This window comes from Physeter macrocephalus, chromosome 21 (assembly GCF_002837175.3).
Source record: "Physeter macrocephalus isolate SW-GA chromosome 21, ASM283717v5, whole genome shotgun sequence".
Classification (NCBI taxonomy): Eukaryota; Metazoa; Chordata; class Mammalia; order Artiodactyla; family Physeteridae; genus Physeter; species Physeter macrocephalus.
In genome coordinates this window covers 76928016-76945824 of record NC_041234.1, presented here as the reverse complement: position 1 = coordinate 76945824, position 17809 = coordinate 76928016, and the positions used below count along the sequence as shown (strand labels likewise).

Sequence of the window (17809 nt, the reverse complement as noted above, 5' to 3'; positions counted from 1 at the left end):
GCAGGCTCGGCAGCCATGGCTCACGGGCCCAGCCGCTCCACGGCACGTGGGATCCTCCCAGACCGGGGCGCGAACCCGGTTCCCCTGCATCGGCAGGCGGACGCGCAACCACTGCGCCACCAGGGAAGCCCCGATTTATGTTTTTGATGTCACAATTTACAACTTTTTATCTTGTGTATCTATTAACAAATTATTGTGGTTACAGTTACTTTTACTACTTTTGTTTTTAACCTTCATACTAGCTTTGTAAGTGATTAATCCAGCACCTTTACAACATTAGATTTTCTGAATTTTACTATATATTTACCTTTACTAGTGAGATTTTACTTTCATATATTTTCCTGTTACTAATTAGCACCCTTTTGTTTTGGCTTAAAGAAGTCCCTTTAACATTTCTTATAAGGCTGATCTAGTGCTGATGAGCTCCTTTATCTTTTGCTTGTGTGGAAAGTTTTAAATCTCTCCTTCAATTCTGAATGATAACTTTGCTGTGTAGGGTATTCCTTGTTGGAAGTAACTCACCTTTTCTTCCCACCCCCAGCCTTAGGCAACCAGTAATTTATTTTCTGTCTCTATTGATTGCCTATTCTGTACATTTCATGTAAATGGAATCATACAATATGTAATCCTTTGTAACAGGCTTCTTTCACTTAGCATAATATTTTAAAGATTGATCCATGTTTTAGCATGTATCAGTACTTTATTTCTTTTTATTGCTAAATAATATTCGATTGTATTGGATATACCACATTTGTTTATCCATTCATCAGTTGATGCACCTTTTGGGTTGTTTTTATTTTTTGGCTCTTAGGAATAATGCTGTGATGGCATTGTGTACAAAATTTTGTATGGGCATATCTTTTCATTTCTCTTGATGATATGTCTAGGAGTGGAATTGCTAAGTCATAGGGGAACAACTTTTTGAGGAAGTACCAGACTGTTTTTCAAAGGAGCTGCACCATTTTACAATTCCACCATCAGTGTGCGAAGGTTCCAATTTTGCCACATCTTTGACAATACTTTTTATTATCTGTCCTTCTGATTATAACCATCCTGGTGTGTGTCATGGTATCTCATTGTGGTTTTGATTCACATTTTTCTGAAGTCTCATGATGTCAGGCATCTTTTCATGTGCTTATTGGCCATTTGTATATCTTCTTTGGAGAAATATCTATTCAAATCTTTTATCCATTTAAAAAGTTTGGTTGTTTGTCTTTTTATTGTTGAGTGGTAAGAGTTATTTATATAGCCTGGATTCAAGAACTTTATCAGATATATGATTTCAAAATTTTCTCCCATCATGTGGGTTGTGTTTTTACTTTCTTGATGGTGTCCTTTGCAGCAAAATTTTTTAAATTTGATGAAGTCCAATTTACCTGTTATTCCTTTTATTATTTGTGCTTTTGGTATCATATCTAAGAAACCACTACCTAATCCAAGTTCATGGAGATTTATGTTTTCTTCTGAGAGTTGTATAATTTTACGCTTTACACTAATGTTTTTCATCCATTTAAAGTTAATTTTTATAAATGGTATGAGGAAGTGGTCCAATTTCATTCTTTTACAGGTGGATATCCAGTTGTCCTGAAATTCTGGGCAATTTTAACACATGAATAGATTTTTATAACTACCACCATAATAAAAATATAGAACTGTTCCTTAACCACAAAGATCCTTCTTGCTGTCCCTTTATAGTCACAATCATCTTTCTTTCCATGTCTCTGAGTCTTGGCAACCACTTACCTGTTCTTCATCTCTATAACTTCATTATTGAGAATGTTATATAAATGGAATCATACAGTATGTAACCTTTTGAGATTAGATTTTTCACTCAACATAATTCCCTTTGGATCCATCCAGTTTGTTGTGTGTAGTATCAATTGTGCGTGTGTGTGTGTGTGTGTGTGTGTGTATGTGTGTGTGTGAATTTCTACAGAGACAATCATGTCATCCATAAATGGGTGGTTTTATTTCTTCCTTTCTAATCTTTTTTCCTTTAATTTCATTTTTCTTACCTTATAGTGCTGATTACAATATCTAGTACTATGTTGAATAGCAGTGGTGAGAACAGACATTCTTGCCTTGTTTCCGAAAGCATTCAGTCTTTCAGCCTTAAGGAAGATGCTAGCTCTGGTTTTTTGTGGTTGTTCCTTACTAGGTTAATGAAGTTATCTTGTATTCCTTATTTGCTGAGAGCTATTATCATGAATGGGTGTTGAATTTAGTCAAACACTTTTTCTACATCATTTGACATGACAATATGGTTTTCCTTTTTTATCCCGTTGATAGTTCAATTACACTGATTTTCAAATATTGAGCCAGCCTTGTATCCCTGGAATAAACTTCACGTAGTTGTGGTACATAATTATTTTTATATGTTGCTGAATTATATTTGTTCATATTTTGTTGAGGATTTTTGAATCTTTGTTCATGAGTGATAATGGACTGTAGTTTTCTTTTTTTCTACTGTCATTATCTGATTTTTATCTCAAGATAATATTGGCCTCATAAGTGACTTGGAATTCCCTCCTCTTTTCTGAAAGAGATTGTGTAGAATTAATGTTAATTCTTTAAGTGGTTTGATAGACTTCTCTAGTAAAACCATTTGGGCTTGGAGATCTCTCTTTCAGCAGTTTTTGAACTATGAGTTTAATTTTCTTAATAGTTATGGAACTATTCAAATTATTTCATATTGGGTGAGTTGTGGTAATTTATGCTTTTGAAGGAATTGATCCATTTCATCTAAGTTGTCAGATCTATTTGTGTAAAGTTGTTCATAGTATTCCCTTATCCTGTTGATGTATACAAGTTCTGTGGCAATATTTCATCTTTTATTCCTGATATTGGTAAATTGCATCTTATTTTTTTGGTCAGTCTTTCTAGAAGTTTATTAGTTTTGTTGATTTTTTTCAAAGAACCAGCTTTTTGTTTCATTCATTTTCTGTATGGTTTTTCTGTTTTCAGTTTTATTGATTGCTGTTCTTATCATTATGATTTCCTTCCTTATTTGCTTTGAGTTTATTTTACTGTTGTTTTTATAGTTTCTTAAAGTAGAATGGGAGCTTAGATTTTTTTGGAGAGTTTTTCTCTTTTCTAATGTAGGGATTTAGTGCTATAAATTTCCTTCTTGGCACTGCTTTTGGCTGCATCCTGCAATTTTTTTTTTTTTGCATCCTGCAAATTTTGATACTATGTTGTATTTTCATTTTTATTCAGTTCAGTGTATTTTTTAAATTTCCCTTGAGATTTCTTCTTTGACCCATGATATGTTTATATGTGAGTTGCTTAATTTCCAAATGTTTGGAGATTTTCCTGTTGTTTTTGTGTTATTGATTTCTAGTTTGGTTTCACAGTGGTCAGAGAACACTTTTTTAAAGTTTTGGTTTTTTAAAATTTGTTCAAATTTATTTTATGGTCTAGGAAATGGTCTGTCTTGGTGAATGTTCCATGGGCTCTTGAGAAGAATGTGTGCTCTTCTGTTGGGTTGAATGTTTTGCAAATGTTGGCTGATGGTGTTGTTTAGTTCTTCTATATCCTTGCTGATTTTCTGATGGTTCTATCAATTGTTGAGAGAGGGATATTGAACTTTCTAAGTGTATTTGTCTTTTTATTTCTATTAGTTTTTGCCTTATGTATTTTGCATCTCTGTTGTTTGGTGCATCCACACTTAGATTTGCTACGTCTTGTTGTGGAATTTACCCTTTTATCATTATGTAATATCTTTCTCTGTCTCTTGTAATTTTCTTTGTTCCAAAGTCTATTTTATCTTTTGACACTATGCATGGTATATCTTTTTACATCCTTTTCTTTTCAGCCTACCTATGTCATTATGTTTGAATTGGATTTCTTGTAGACAGCATGTGTGGGTCATGGTTTTTTTTTGGGGGGGTCATGTTTTTTTAAGCCACTCTACCAAACTCATTTTTTAATTGGTTTATTTAGGCCATTTACATTTAATGTAATTGTTGATATGTTAAGGCTTATGTTTGCTGCTTTATTTTTGTTTCTTGTTTGTTCCCTCTGTTTTTTTTGCCTCTTCTCAATTTTTTCTGCCTTGCTGTGTGTTACTTGAACTTTTTTAAAATTTTCTAGAAAGATATTTATTTATTTATTTATTTATTTATTTATTTTTGGCTGCATTGGGTCTTCATTGCTGCAAGCAGGCATTCTCTAGTTGCATCGAGCGGGGGCTACTCTTCATTGCGGTGTGCGGGGTTCATTGCGGTGGCTTCTCTTGTTGCGGAGCACGGGCTCTAGGCACACGGGCTTCAGTAGTTGTGGCGCACGGGCTCTAGAGTGCAAGCTCGGTAGTTGTGGCACACGGGCTTAGTTGCTCCGCATCATGTGGGATCTTCCCAGACCAGGGCTCAAACCCGTGTCCCCTGCATTGGCAGACGGTTTCTTAACCACTGTGCCACCAGGGAAGTCCCTTGAACCTTTTTAAAGAATTCCATTTTGGTTTATCTATACACGTTTTGAACATATTTTTAAATAGATTTTTTTTAGTGGTTACTGTAATTATTACATTATATATAAGTAACTTATCACAGTCTACTAATATCCACATTTTCATCTTTGGGAAGCTTTCAGCCAGTTATTTCTTCAAATACTTTTTCAGCCCTGTAGTCTTTTTTCTCTTTTTCTGAGACTCCAATGATATAAATTCTGTCCTTTTTTCATTTTCCCACACCCCCCACTGAGGCTCTGTTAATTTCTTTCCAGTTACTTCCTGAAGGGTGTGGAAGTTCAGCTCCCTGCTAGATCTCCTCAACAACAGATGGAAAAATGGGGAATGGAGGGGTGACTCTCACTACCTCACAGCTGCCAGGTGGGGATGGCCCCACTAACATTACTCCAGTGGGCAAATGGAGTGCCAGCTAGCACCACCTTGCATTGCCTTGTTCCACTTCATTGCTACCAGGGAGGTGGGGTGGAAGTTCTGTTCTCTGTTTGGTCCCACTGATATCACACTTGTGGGTGAAACAGAGGGCCAACTCTCCCTGTCTAACTGCTGCCATGAGGGGCCAGACATGGGTGGCTCTATTTGGCACCACTGACACCACAGGGAAGGGACAGTTTTTCCTTTGATGTTTGGTTAGAGTAGGTTGAGTATTATCAAAAATATTTTCTGTTCTGCTAGGCAGCCATTTCCCTGATTATTTAACTAAAGGGAACAATCTTCTCTTGGGGCTTTTCTTAGTCTGGGCCTTTTGGCAATTTCAGTTTGTAGTCTTCTCTGGTGCCTTATCTGCAATATATGGGAAGCAAAAAGAAATCCCAGGCAACTCACCACTGTAGTGTTCCTTACATCCTAAGGTCTCCAGGCAGTCCACTTTTCTTCTTTCCACTTTTCAGAGTCTTCCTACACTTGATTGTTATTTTGTCCAGATTTTTCTTGTTGTTGTAAGAAGGAAGACTAGAGAGAAATGGGCCATTAATTTTGAAAAAATATTTAATTATTTCTTTGGGTATATTTTATTGTTATTTATGTGTATTCTTGGGTTGACTTTAATTCATTTTTTTGTCAGTGAAAATAATTCATGTATTATCAGTTGAAATATATTTGAATATATTGGAATAAATAAATGAATTTAATGCTACAACTTTCTTATGAGTACCACTTTAGCTGGATATCATGGGTTTTGATTTCCTTGCTGATCATTTCTAAAAAGTTTGTAATTTTTGTTTTGATTCTCTATTTAACCCAAGGGTTACTTAGAAGAGTATTTTAAAAATGACAAGTGGGGCTTCCCTGGTGGTGCAGTGGTTGAAAGTCCGCCTGCCCATGCAGGGGACACGGGTTCGTGCCCTGGTCCGGGAGGATCCCACATGCCACAGAGCGGCTAGGCCTGTGAGCCATGGCCCCTGAGCCTGCGCCTCTGGAGCCTGTGCTCCACAACGGGAGAGGCCACAACAGTGAGAGGCCCACGCACTGCCAAAAAAATAAATAAATAAATAAAAATGCCAAGTGGACAGATGAGAACAGAGCTGTCCTTTGTGCTTGCATATTTCTACGTAAGGCCAGGCAGTTCTTCAGAGAGCCTTTTTCTGAGAAGCTCTCATAGAAAAATGAGATTAAAAATTTGAATCCTGCTATTCTTTCCCTATTCTTCATTCTTTAGGTGTTTATCATGTACATATATTCAGTAAGTCTCAAGATGCTTGGTCTTGACAAGGAGAAAAAAATAAAGTTAAGACATAGTTCCTGCCTTCAAGAAGTATACTATTTAGTTGGGGCAATGGTATATATACCCCAAACTAGTTAAATAACAGTAGCTGACACTAGTGACGAAATTACTGGCATTGAGGGTCCAGAGAAAAGGGAAATCACTGTAGGCTAAAATATCTGGGGGAAGACCTTTTGAAGGAGGGAGAAGTGTTTGAGTTAGAACTTAAAGGTAAGTAGGTAAGATTTAAATATACAAGGCGGAAAGGGAAGAATGTTTCAGGCTGAGAGACTAACATATCAAAGGCCACCTTTGATGGAAATGGGAAAGTTGAGTTATAGTGATAGAGGAAGATGATTTCAGTTGTAGCTGTGTTGAGTTTTGGATGATGATAGGACATCTGATGGGGAGATACCCTGGAAGTTATTGATCCTCATTTGGTGATAAACTAGTTGAGTTCAGCTTTGTCTAAAATAGTAGTCTGTTCTCTTTTGGCTTGGTCAGAATAGTGTTCTGTTTTGGATAGAATTTTGGTTGAGTATATGTGTCATGGTTGATGTACCAGATATCTTTTGCTTACCCTTCCTGATCCACCCTCTGCCCTTTTATACCCTGCTCTGTGTCCCAGGAGGCTAACCTATATGGATTACATCAGTGAGTTCCCTTTCCTTCTTGGCCTCTGGTAGGGTTTGGGCAGTGGAGATCCCTGGCAGGACATCAAAGGGAGAAAAGAAACTGAGGTCAGGTTGTTTATTCCTGGCTTCCTTCTTATAGGATTGCCTCTGGTTGGCTGCTATCCCTTAACTAAAGGTCATAGCACCTTTCAAGGGGACCCTCTCTACACCACATTCTCCTTTTTCTGGTATCTGTTCCCTCCCCTCATACTTTTGGGTGTAGGGGTGGTAACAGCACCAAGTTACTGCACTATCTATCCCTCTTTGTTTTTCTATACTCTGCTCACACTTTTGTGGATAGTCCTTTTCGTAAACTTTCCACTAATTATGCTAATGCAAGTGCACCATCTGTTCCCTGCTGGGACCCTGACTGAAATAGATGAAGTCTCAATTTTCAAAGACTTAGAATACAATAAAGTAAGCCTAACATAAAATATGACTAAATATGATTCAACATAAAATATGACTAAATATGATTCAATCTGTCTCTCTCTGATTAATCTAGGCTCTTGCAGTGCTTCCAGATAATCATTCTGAAGCACAGTCTTCAGAGTATCATAATGTGTAGGAGTGCCAGTTCGTGGAATATTAACAATAGCTGGCATTTATCAATTACTTACTCTTTCCATGCACTGGGCTATACATGTTTTTTTTTATATACATGTTTTATATGCATTATTTTACTTAACCTTCACAGCAAACCTATGAAGTAGGTAATTTTTATCTTTTTATAGGCGAGGAAACTAAGGCTCAGAGAGATTAAATAGCTTACCAGAGATTTCATAGCTAAGAAAGCAGAGCTGGGATTTAAACTCAGGTCTGTCTGACTCCATAGCTCATGTTGTAAGCACATAGTGTGGTCCTGGATCAGCAGCATCCAGGAGCTTGTTAGAAGCACAGAATCTCAGGTATCACCTCATATTTCCTGAATCAGAATCTGCGTTGTAACAGATCTCCAGGGGATTCACACATACACGAAGGTTTGAGATGCAGTGATCTAAACCATGTTACTTTACAGTCTATTACCGAATACCATAGAAAGTTCTGTTTGGTGCTAAGTAAAAAGAACATTTTTTAAAAAAAAAAATGGTAGGGCTTCCCTGGTGGTGCAGTGGTTGAGGGTCCACCTGCCGATGCAGGGGACATGGGTTCGTGCCCCGGTCTGGGAAGATCCCACATGCCGCAGAGCGGCTAGGCCCATGAGCCATGGCCGCTGAGCCTGCGCGTCCGGAGCCTGTGCTCCGCAACGGAAGAGGCCACAACAGTGAGAAGCCCGCGTACCGCAAAAAAAAAATAAATAAAAAAAAAATAAAGGTAACTATGTGAGATGATAGATATGTTAATTAGCTTGATTGTAGTAATCATTTCACAATGTGTAAATGTATTAAAACATGTTGTACACCTTAAATATTTACAATTTTATTTTGTCAATCATACTTCAGTAAAGCTGGAAGGGAAGAATATTTACCATTCTGTGCTCTTTAACATTGGTATCATGTGACCTTGTAAGTGGAATCCACAAAGCCAGAGCTGTCATTTTTTGAGATGAGGGCGTTGAGAGCCCATTCGGAACTCGACTTGGTGAAAGGTGCCAGGAAGCAGCCAGAGCTGCTGCTTTTGTGGAAAAGAGAACTTGGTCTTTGGTCGCTGCCAGATTTTTATGATTTACTTCAAACATGTTTAACATAACACTTTTACAGCACCTTTAGCTGCTGAATTTAAGAGACTCCCAAATCTGTGTACACTTGGCTAGCCCTCAGAAAAACTGGTCTGCTTAGAAAGTGTGATTTAATGCCCTTAGGCTCCCCTTTCTACAGTGTTATCATCCCACCCCCATCCCTTAGTCACTACCTTCCCCCCATATCCTTTCTCTCACCTCTTTCTCGTTCTTGTCCATATCTCCTTTAAGAAAGCATATCAGATGATAAACCTACGAAATGTGCTCCATCTCACTAGTCATCATGGGAATTAAACTTAAACCACAATGAGATCCCACTACACATCCATCAGAGTGGTTAAAATGAAAAAAGACCTACAATACCATGTACTGATGAAAATGTGGGTCAGTTGGAACTTTCTTCCACTATTGGTGGTAGTGTAAATTGGTACAACTACTTTGGAAAAGTATTTGCCAGTGTCTACTAAAGCTGAACTTATGCATACCCTATGACCGAGTAATTCCACTCATGGATTTTTTAAAATTGTACATTTTATTTATTTATTGCTTGATTGATTGAAGTATAGTTGATTTACAATGTCGTGTTAGTTTCAGGTGTACAGCACTCATGGATTTTTTAATCAAGAGAAACTCTCCCACATGTGAATAAGGATACGTATGCATGTACAGATGTCCGCTGAAGGATTTAGTTTGTGATAGTCATTTAGGTTGTTTTCCATTTTTTACTATCAACAGAATGAATACATAAATTATAGTATGGTGAATTCATCTGATGATATTCCATAAAGCAGTTGAAATGAGTTATAACTACATATAGCAACTAGAACTAGAGCAAAATGTAACAAAACCATACTGTTGAGAAAAAAGCTTGCATAAAATTCTGTATAATTACGCTTATGTAAAATATAAGAACACAAAACAATACCCTATAATATTTATGGTACATAAATGGATAGTAAAAGGAAAAAAGTTCTCACTAAATATTTGTGTACACACACACACACACACACACACACACACACACACACACACACACACACACACATGCATAGCCAGTTAGTGGCAGAGCTAGGAAGAGAAGCCAGTATTCCTTATTTTTCTTTTTTTAATTAAGACTTTATTGTTTTAATTAATTTTATTGACGTATAGTTGATTTACAATGTTGTGTTAATTTCTGCTGTATAGCAAAGTGACTCAGTTATACATATATACATTCTTTTTCATATTCTTTTCCATTATGGTTTATCAAGGATATTGAATATACTTCCTTGTCCTATACAGTAGGACCTTGTTGTTTATCCATCCTCTATATACTAGTTTGTATCTGCTAATTCCAAACTCCCAATCCATCCCTCCCCCCAGACCTTGGCAACCACAGAGACTTTTTTAGAGCAGTTTAATGTTCACAGCAAAACTGAGGGGAAGGTACAGAGATTTTCCATACTCCTTATTCTTCTTTAACCTAAGTAATGGAGGCTTCAAACCCTAAAGGGTCTGTACAGTCATTAACATAGCTCCCTGTCTCGTGTAACTACGCCTTATGTAGCTCAGAACACATTATGGGAGCCTGGTGAGTTTAGGGGATCAACAGGTTGTCTCTTTTACATGAAGTCAGGGCTCAGAGTTGCTATAAACTTTTTTTTCCTATATCCTCACCCTCGGTGTACTGGACACGAATGCTTAAGTTTGACCTGCTTAAGGGTATCAGTAAACAGGGTAATGTGAAACACTAGTAAGCAGGTGACTGTTCCAACCTAAAGCCAGACTCCTCCAGCATTTCTGTCATGTTTGACTAGCTCTCGTAGTAGCTGCTGGACACAAAGTCTAGCCCAGAGAACAGAAAAGCTATAAACAGTCTCCAGTGTAATTAAAATGGACTATTGGCAGAGTGCTTGAATCGAAATTCCAAGTCCTGAACAACACAAGTTTTAATGTTAAGGGCCTACAGGGTATTTAGGAAAAAACAGAATTCCTGAAAATGAAAGGCAATATATGGTCCCTGCTCTCCCTGACCTACTATGGTTACTTTTTCTCAAGTATTTATTAATTGGGTTTAAATTCCCCAGGCTGTTAAGACCTTGAAAATCTATCAGAGGCTATGTGAGATAGAATAAAGGAGAATTTTAGAAGGGCAGGGAAGAAAAAGGGAGAAAAGAAAAGAAGAGGTTCCCTTCAATGGGTTGTTTCCTTTCTTTGATGTTGTAATTGATGGTCTGCCTTGCCTGTTTTAGGCATTTGATCTAGTAATGACCCTTGAGAAAAACCTTAAGAGAGGTTTAGGTTTCTAGTCCCAGCACCACCACTTACTAGCTCTGTGACCTTGAGCAAATCAATTAACCTCTTTGAACTTTAGATGCCTCATCTATAAAATGGTGATAATAATAGTATTTACCTAATATGGTTGATGAGGTATGTAAAATGCTTAGCACAGTGCCTGGCACACAGTAAGAGCTCAGTATATTAATGGTGATCATTCTTGTTGTTACAGCGTCATGGAAGCAAAGGAGGAGAGCATTTTGAGTAAACAAGGGAAATCTGCTCTACATAATGCCACATATAGCCGAGGGGTCAAGGAGGATGAAAGCTGAGAAAAGGCAAGGGTTTTGAAACTTGATTAGAAATGCCGAGTGATATTTACATTCGAAATTTATCTTCTGAGCTCCTTACTTTTACTGGAAATAGGAATCAGAGTTTAAAAAGAAAATCCATCACTTTTTTGTGGTCAGAATACATATTTACTTAACTTCACAGCAAGCAATGTTTATAGGGAGTGTATATAAGAAGGTAGCTGTGGCTGTGACAGCCATAGCAGACTCCTGCCACGCTGTCCATTAGAACTTTCTGTGACATGGAAATGTTCTCTCTCTGTGCTGACCAATACACTTGTGGCTGTTAAGCACTTGAAATGTGGCTAGTGTGACTGAGGAATGGAAATTTTAATTTTATTTAATCTTAATTAGCTTAAATTTAAATAGCCACATGTGGGTAGTGGCAGCCATCAATCTAATTGGGGAAGCAAGGCATATACTCTTGAAACCAGTTAAATACCAAAAGGATTGAGGTCAGACAGTGGAGACTTAATTGTTCAACCCTTCTGGCCTGGAGAGTTTAAGGATTTTAAGTCTTGTAGAGCAGGTGAAACTTGGGCTTCACCTTGAAGGATGTATAGTGTTTGGATAGGAGGAAAGAAGGCAGGAGGTCATTCCAGGTGGGTAGGAGGGTGTGGGCAAAGGTTTAGGGTTAGAAACATTTCCTATATGAGAAGTTAGAGGACAATGGCCTTTCTAGAATAGAGTATTCATATCAGGAGTTAGATGGGTTGGGGCCAGGTCGTGGACAGCCTTGAATGCTAGAACAAAGCGTTCGGGCTTTGTCCACATAGGCCAATGTTTTGCAAAGCTTGTTTAAAACACAGATTCCCAGGCCCCACCCTAACCTACTAAATCAACTTTTCTGGGTCACAGCTTAGGAAATCAGTATTATAAGTAAGCTCCGCAGGTGTGTATGGTGCACATTCAAGTTTGAGATCTATCAGATAGGCAGAAAGGAGCCCTTGGAAGCTTTTTGATCAAAGGAGGGACATGTTGAGAGAGGACTCATAGGAAGCTTGATAAGGACAGAAGGTGTAGGATATAGAAACTAGCTAAGGAAACCATTTAGGTGACTGTTCAGATATGGACTTCACAAATCCTGATCTTTCTGGCTGGTGTCCTTGGAATTGTTCAGTCGATTCCTAATATTTCCATGCAGGCCCTATTTGAATTTTCCACACAATTTGTTTCTTGTTTTAAATGACTAGGGCCCAGGCACCACAGCCTGACTGCCTAGGCTCAAATCCCAGCCGTACTATCTAAGCTGTTTTAGCTCAGACAAGCCACTTAACTTTTCTGCGCTTCAATGTCCTTATCTGTCAGCTGGAAATGATCATAGCCCCATCCCATAAGGGCACTGTGAGTATTAAATGATATCATAAACGACTTACAACAGTACCTGCCACATAATAAGCACTCAATTAATGCTGGTATTAATATTATTTAAACTAAAGAGCTCTTGGGACTTCCCTGGTGGTCCAGTGGTAAAGAATCCGCCTTCCAATTCAGGGGATGTGGGTTCGATCCCTGGTCGGGGAACTAAGACCCCACATGCCGTGGGGCAACTAAGCCCGTGTACTACAACCACTGAGCTCGTATGCCTCAATGAGAGAGCCTGCGTGCCACAAATTACAGAGCCCACGCACTCTGGAGCCCGTACACCACAACTAGAGAGAGAAAACCTGCACACCACAACTAGAGAGAAGCCCGCGCACCGCAACGAAAGATCCCACATGCTGCAACTAAGACCTGACGCAGCCAAAAAAAAAAAAAGAAAGAAAATTAATAATAATAAAAGAAAACTAAAGAGCTCTTTCATTTATTCCAAGTTATATAATAGTTAAAGCTAATCTTCACCAACAGAGTGTTAAATTTGCCCATCCAGAATATTAAACCCAAAGCCCTAGACTTTTTGCTTAATGAGTTGTATTTCAAAGCATAATTCTTCACTAAATTTAACATATGATTATCCTTCATAAAATAAGTCTAAATAGAGGACAAATTGTTCTTCCCACTGAATGTTTTAATCTATGGTTAGTTCTTGGCTATGAATTACATATCTTTTAAAACTTTGTACTTATTATATTGCTACTAGCTTTCAGTGAATGCTCTTTATGATATTCATTTCAGAAAAAAAGAATGAACTCTTTTTTGTTCTTGTAGGGGACTGATAATGCAAAGATACATATCTCATCTGGTGTCAGTGAGCTCACGATGTACTGTGGGTGCAGTGACAGCTTTTTCAAGGAATGAGAAATTCTCTTTAGATGCCTACTTGGTAGTTTGTGAACTTTTGGCTTCTGCTTCACTTTTCTTCCAAGCCTCACCTGAATAGAAGCTTCTCCTAGTCTCTCCAGTTTCTGTTGGCAGTCAGCTACCTGAAGCAACTCTCAAGATGCACCTTCAGGTGTTGAAGGCAGAGAGGGAAGGAAACAGCTGAAGACCCATCATAGCTACCTACACACTTCTGATACAGGCTGAGCCAAGAAATTGCCTTAGACTCTTCTTTCTGCTTTCAGAAACAAAGTCTCTCCCAACTTTGTTCACTTACGTTCTGCTAGATGGTTGAAAAAGATGGGTTTGTGACATGGCTGGTTAAGGTTCTTTTTTTATGTTTTGAACAGATGAATATGTATTTTCCTTACCACCATTTCCCTCACTGTCCATTTCCCTTCGCTGGAGTCAGTCACTGTTACCAGTTTCTTGTGTATCCTTCCTGAGATATTCTATGCATATTTGTATATGTACACCCCTAATTTTTATACAATTGTAGCATACCATAAATGCTATTCTGCGCCCTACTTTTTTCACTTTTTACATAGAAGGCTGTTTCATATCAGTACATAAAGAGCTTCTTTATGGCTACATGGCTGCACAGCGTTCCATAATTATTATAGATATACCAGAATTTATTTAAGCAGTTCTTTGTTGGTGGACGTTTAGGTAGTGTCCAACCTTTGGCTATTATAAACATGCTTATACATATTATGTTTCACATGTGAGAATATATCTCTAGGAGAAATTGATTAGGACACTTGGGTCATTGGCTTGTTCAGTTGCTTGGTGGCGATAAAACCACAGTACTACATGTGGAATCAAAGATTCTAGGAGGCCTAGCCATGCCTAACTACACAGATGTCATGGGATGTTAAGCTAGACAGAATCTTGGAGATCCCAGAGAGGACCAAGATCACACAAAGATTTAGAAGCAGATCCAGGATTAAAACCCACAGTGTTTTACTCCAGTCTATATTGTAGCTCTTTTTACTACACCACACTGCTGTGGGTCAGAGAGATTTGGCGTGGCCTGATTTCTGTCCTGCCAGGCAGGACTGTGCATTATCTGGCCCACTGTGATCTCACTACCCTGTCTTTAAATGATTTCTCTTCCCGGGATCTGACTTTGCCAACCTAATTTATCCTACTTTTCCCTGCTGCTCTGACTTCTCTCACTAATAATAACTCCATCTTTTTTAAAAGTTAGAACTGAAGTCCTTGACAATTGGGGGACCCTTTAGTAGTAAAGCCAAGTAGGAGAGGCAGGAGTACTGGGAAGGATGTCTGGTAATGGCGTAAGATTTATGATCTTACACAAGCTTTCTACTCTTAGTTCATCCACTGAGTCATCGTATAGTCTAGGGGGAGTCCCTTTCTCCTCTTGGCACGGCTGGAATATCTCCTTTCCTTGGCCATAAGGTCGAACACCTTAAGGTCCAACAAGCATGTAATGTGCCCAATAGGAAAGAATATGAAAGTGTGTGCGGATAGTTTAATTCCTACTGAATTGTGCTAGTGAGCAAACTACAGGTGATATTCTTCGTGGGTAGCCCAAGGAAATCAAGGACCCATGTGTGGACTGACTCTTAAGTCTATTTTCACTTTGGCTCAGGCCACAGAGGGGTCAACTGCTGCCAGTATTTATGAAATGCGCACTATGATGATGGATAAAATTGTTTTAGGAACAGATTGTAGAGCTATCCCTGGGACAGTTTTTCTCAAGTTATGATCCTCTGAGCACGTGCATTACTCGAAGGATGGGGCCCTGGAACCTGCAAGTAGTCTTCTTTCCCAAATAATTCTTATGTGAATGTAATTATGAGAACCACTTCCTAAGGAATGGTAAATTGAGAAGATGGTTGTGAGCCTTTGAATTTGGGGTGGCCTGTAAAATTAGTGAGAAGAGCTGACCAGCAATTCTAGGTAGCATATGGATATTTCATTTGAGAGGATATAAAGACTGGGTTAGGTGCCTCCTGTGTGCTTCCACAGATTCTGTGCTTCTATCATAACCCTCGTCACACTGTACTGTAGTTGAATGTTTTTGTCCCTTCCCCTATAATCCAGAGGGTTCTTAGTTGTGAGCAACAGAAATTGATTGGCTAATTTAAGCAGAAAAAGCTTGTCTTTAAAGCATATTGAATAGCTCCCAGAATCACAAGTTGGACTGGAGAACCAGACTCAGGGCTACACAGCCAACATCACAGCTGTCACCATTACTACCACCATGTTAGCACCATTAGTGGGTTGGCTTAGGTCCTCAGAGATGGAGAAACCAAGCTGGGATTAGACATGCAGGAGATTTATTGGGGAAAATGTCAGCGAGAGAACATAGGGAGGGAGCCAGAGGAAGCTAGGAGAGGTGTTAAACTGCAGTGTAAATCTGACCTTTATGGATGAGAGAAGGAAAGAAGAAGGTTAGGTAGGAAGTGTCATAGACTGAAGTGCAGTGCTAATAAAGTTTGACCAGGCTGACGGGGAGTTCTGTTGCCACAGTCACAGGCCACGTAGTCCTGTGTCTCCCAGAAATGGGCCTGACTTAGCATCCCTGCTGTGCTCAGTCACTGGCTGGGAGCAGTGTGGCTTCAGAACAAAGCAGCAAATATTGGGGTGAATTTAAAGCACAGCAGCTGGGGCAAAGGTCAGTGACACTTCCCACATTGGAAGAACCAAGAGGCACATTTTCATGACTGTCTGAACTGGAGAAGATTGTCCATTTCTTTGGGTCACTGGCTCCCAATTCAAGGGATGGATCCTTGGATTGAGGGAGCATAAGTCACATGCCTGTGCCCCAACTACAAGGGGGCCCTGCTTCTTAGCAAGAGTCCTGTGTCCTCTCCCCCAGATAAAGGGGTTCAAATGCTGTACAGCGACACCCCTAAAAGGACAAATGTCTATTATACCATTACATTCTGTGAACCCCTTGAGAGCAGAGATCTTTGTCTTACTGCTATTACAAATAAATGTTTATTGAAATAACTGAATGAGTGTGGCCAGCTAGTGTTCACACGACCTTGTACACACACACACACACACACACACACACACACACACACACAATCAATCAATCAATCAATCAATTTAGCCATCAGGGAAATGCAAATCAAAAACCACTAGGATGGTTATAATGAAAAAAGATAAGTGCTGTTGAGGATGTGGAGAAACAGTGCTGATAGAAATGTAAAATTGTGCAGCCACTTTGGAAAATTGATGGTGAGGGAGTGGCTTGGAAAAGGATAATCAAAAGTCTTTGTCCTCAGGGAGCTTAGAGCAAAAAGAGAAGGCCCAGAGGATACCTGGGCCTTGCATTACATATCTTTTAAGGATTCTAACAGTCCAAACCGAGCATTCTACAGACGGAAGCCATTCTTCCATCCTAACTACTGATTCTCCAGGCCTTGTCCATCACCTCTCACCAGATAGTGTTCTGTGACTTGACTGTCAACCACTTGTAGCACATCTCTCTCCTTCCTCTCCTCTTCCCTCGTGGATGCCAGCTACCTCTTATGAATCAGCTCTGGCTGCAGGGGCTTTGTAAGCTCAAACCTATCTCCGAACCTTATGTGGTTCAGAGGGGTTCTGAAAGCTGATAAATATGCCAAGAGCTTTTCGATCAAACTGCTTTTAGACCCGTTCTCTGTTCCTGCTGAGTCGGGGACTGGAGGTAGGGGGAGTGGGGAGTTAAATCTTGGGTCTCCCTTTCTTGCAGAACCAAACCCCTGAACACGGCCTAGCATTCAAGGGGAAGCACGGGGTTATCACCTCAGATGATCAGTCCTTGGGAGAACAGTGCTCTTAATGGGGAAGGGGTTCCCAGGTCCTCAGCAGTCTCATGAGTATCAACATTTCTAGGTCTGTAGTCTTAAGAAGAGTAAAGGGCTGGAGTCTAGAGATTGTCTAAAAGAGGAAGGAGAGTTGGACAGAAACAGGGCAAATTCTCAGTCAGTTTCTCCCAGCAGGGCAAAAGGAACAAGGAAATAAGAGACCGGAGGATTTAGTGACCTAAAGCGTCAGAGAGTCCTAGGGCTGAAAACAGAGAAGCTAGTGGGTGAGGGGGATCAAATGGCAGGAGATTTACGCGTATATACCAACCTTAGGGGAATCCAAATAAAATGTAACAGTAGGGTCTCTGCCTTCAAGGAGCTTATGGTAATTTAGTGGTGAAATAAAGATTAATATACTTGAAATAATTTGTAATTTGGTGCTAAACTGTGGGATTGACCCAAAAAAGTGCTGTAGGAGCTCTGAGAAGGGAGAGATCATGTGGGCTGACATCCTCTGTGAGCTGAATGGCTGACTGAGGCAGTAGGTGCCCCACAGGACTTTATGCTCCAACTACAGTGGCTACAGCTTTTAGAGATGAGTGTGCCTGAGTCTTGTATGTTTTCCTGGAGGAAACACAGGGGAGAAAGCTTCATCATC

At 39.4% G+C, this 17809-nt stretch overlaps 2 protein-coding genes across 5 annotated transcripts in view; both read left to right on the top strand.

Annotated features, from left to right (window-relative positions):
• TRMT2B (tRNA methyltransferase 2 homolog B) overlaps positions 1–14028 on the top strand; it is a 106412-nt gene extending 92384 nt beyond the window's left edge. For 2 of the 4 annotated variants that reach the window (XM_028482182.2, XM_055081796.1), the window contains 2 exons: positions 11008–11113; positions 13274–13359. In XM_028482182.2, coding sequence (XP_028337983.1) covers positions 11008–11107 — 100 coding nt within the window. In that variant the 3' untranslated portion in view covers positions 11108–11113; positions 13274–13359. Of the gene's footprint in view, positions 1–4722; positions 4819–11007; positions 11114–13273 lie in introns of those variants that run through there. The other 2 variants (XM_028482181.2, XM_055081797.1) reach the window with 2 other exon arrangements.
• XKRX (XK related X-linked) overlaps positions 1–17809 on the top strand; it is a 95638-nt gene that overhangs the window by 61049 nt on the left and 16780 nt on the right. The gene's annotated exons all lie outside the window — the stretch shown is intronic.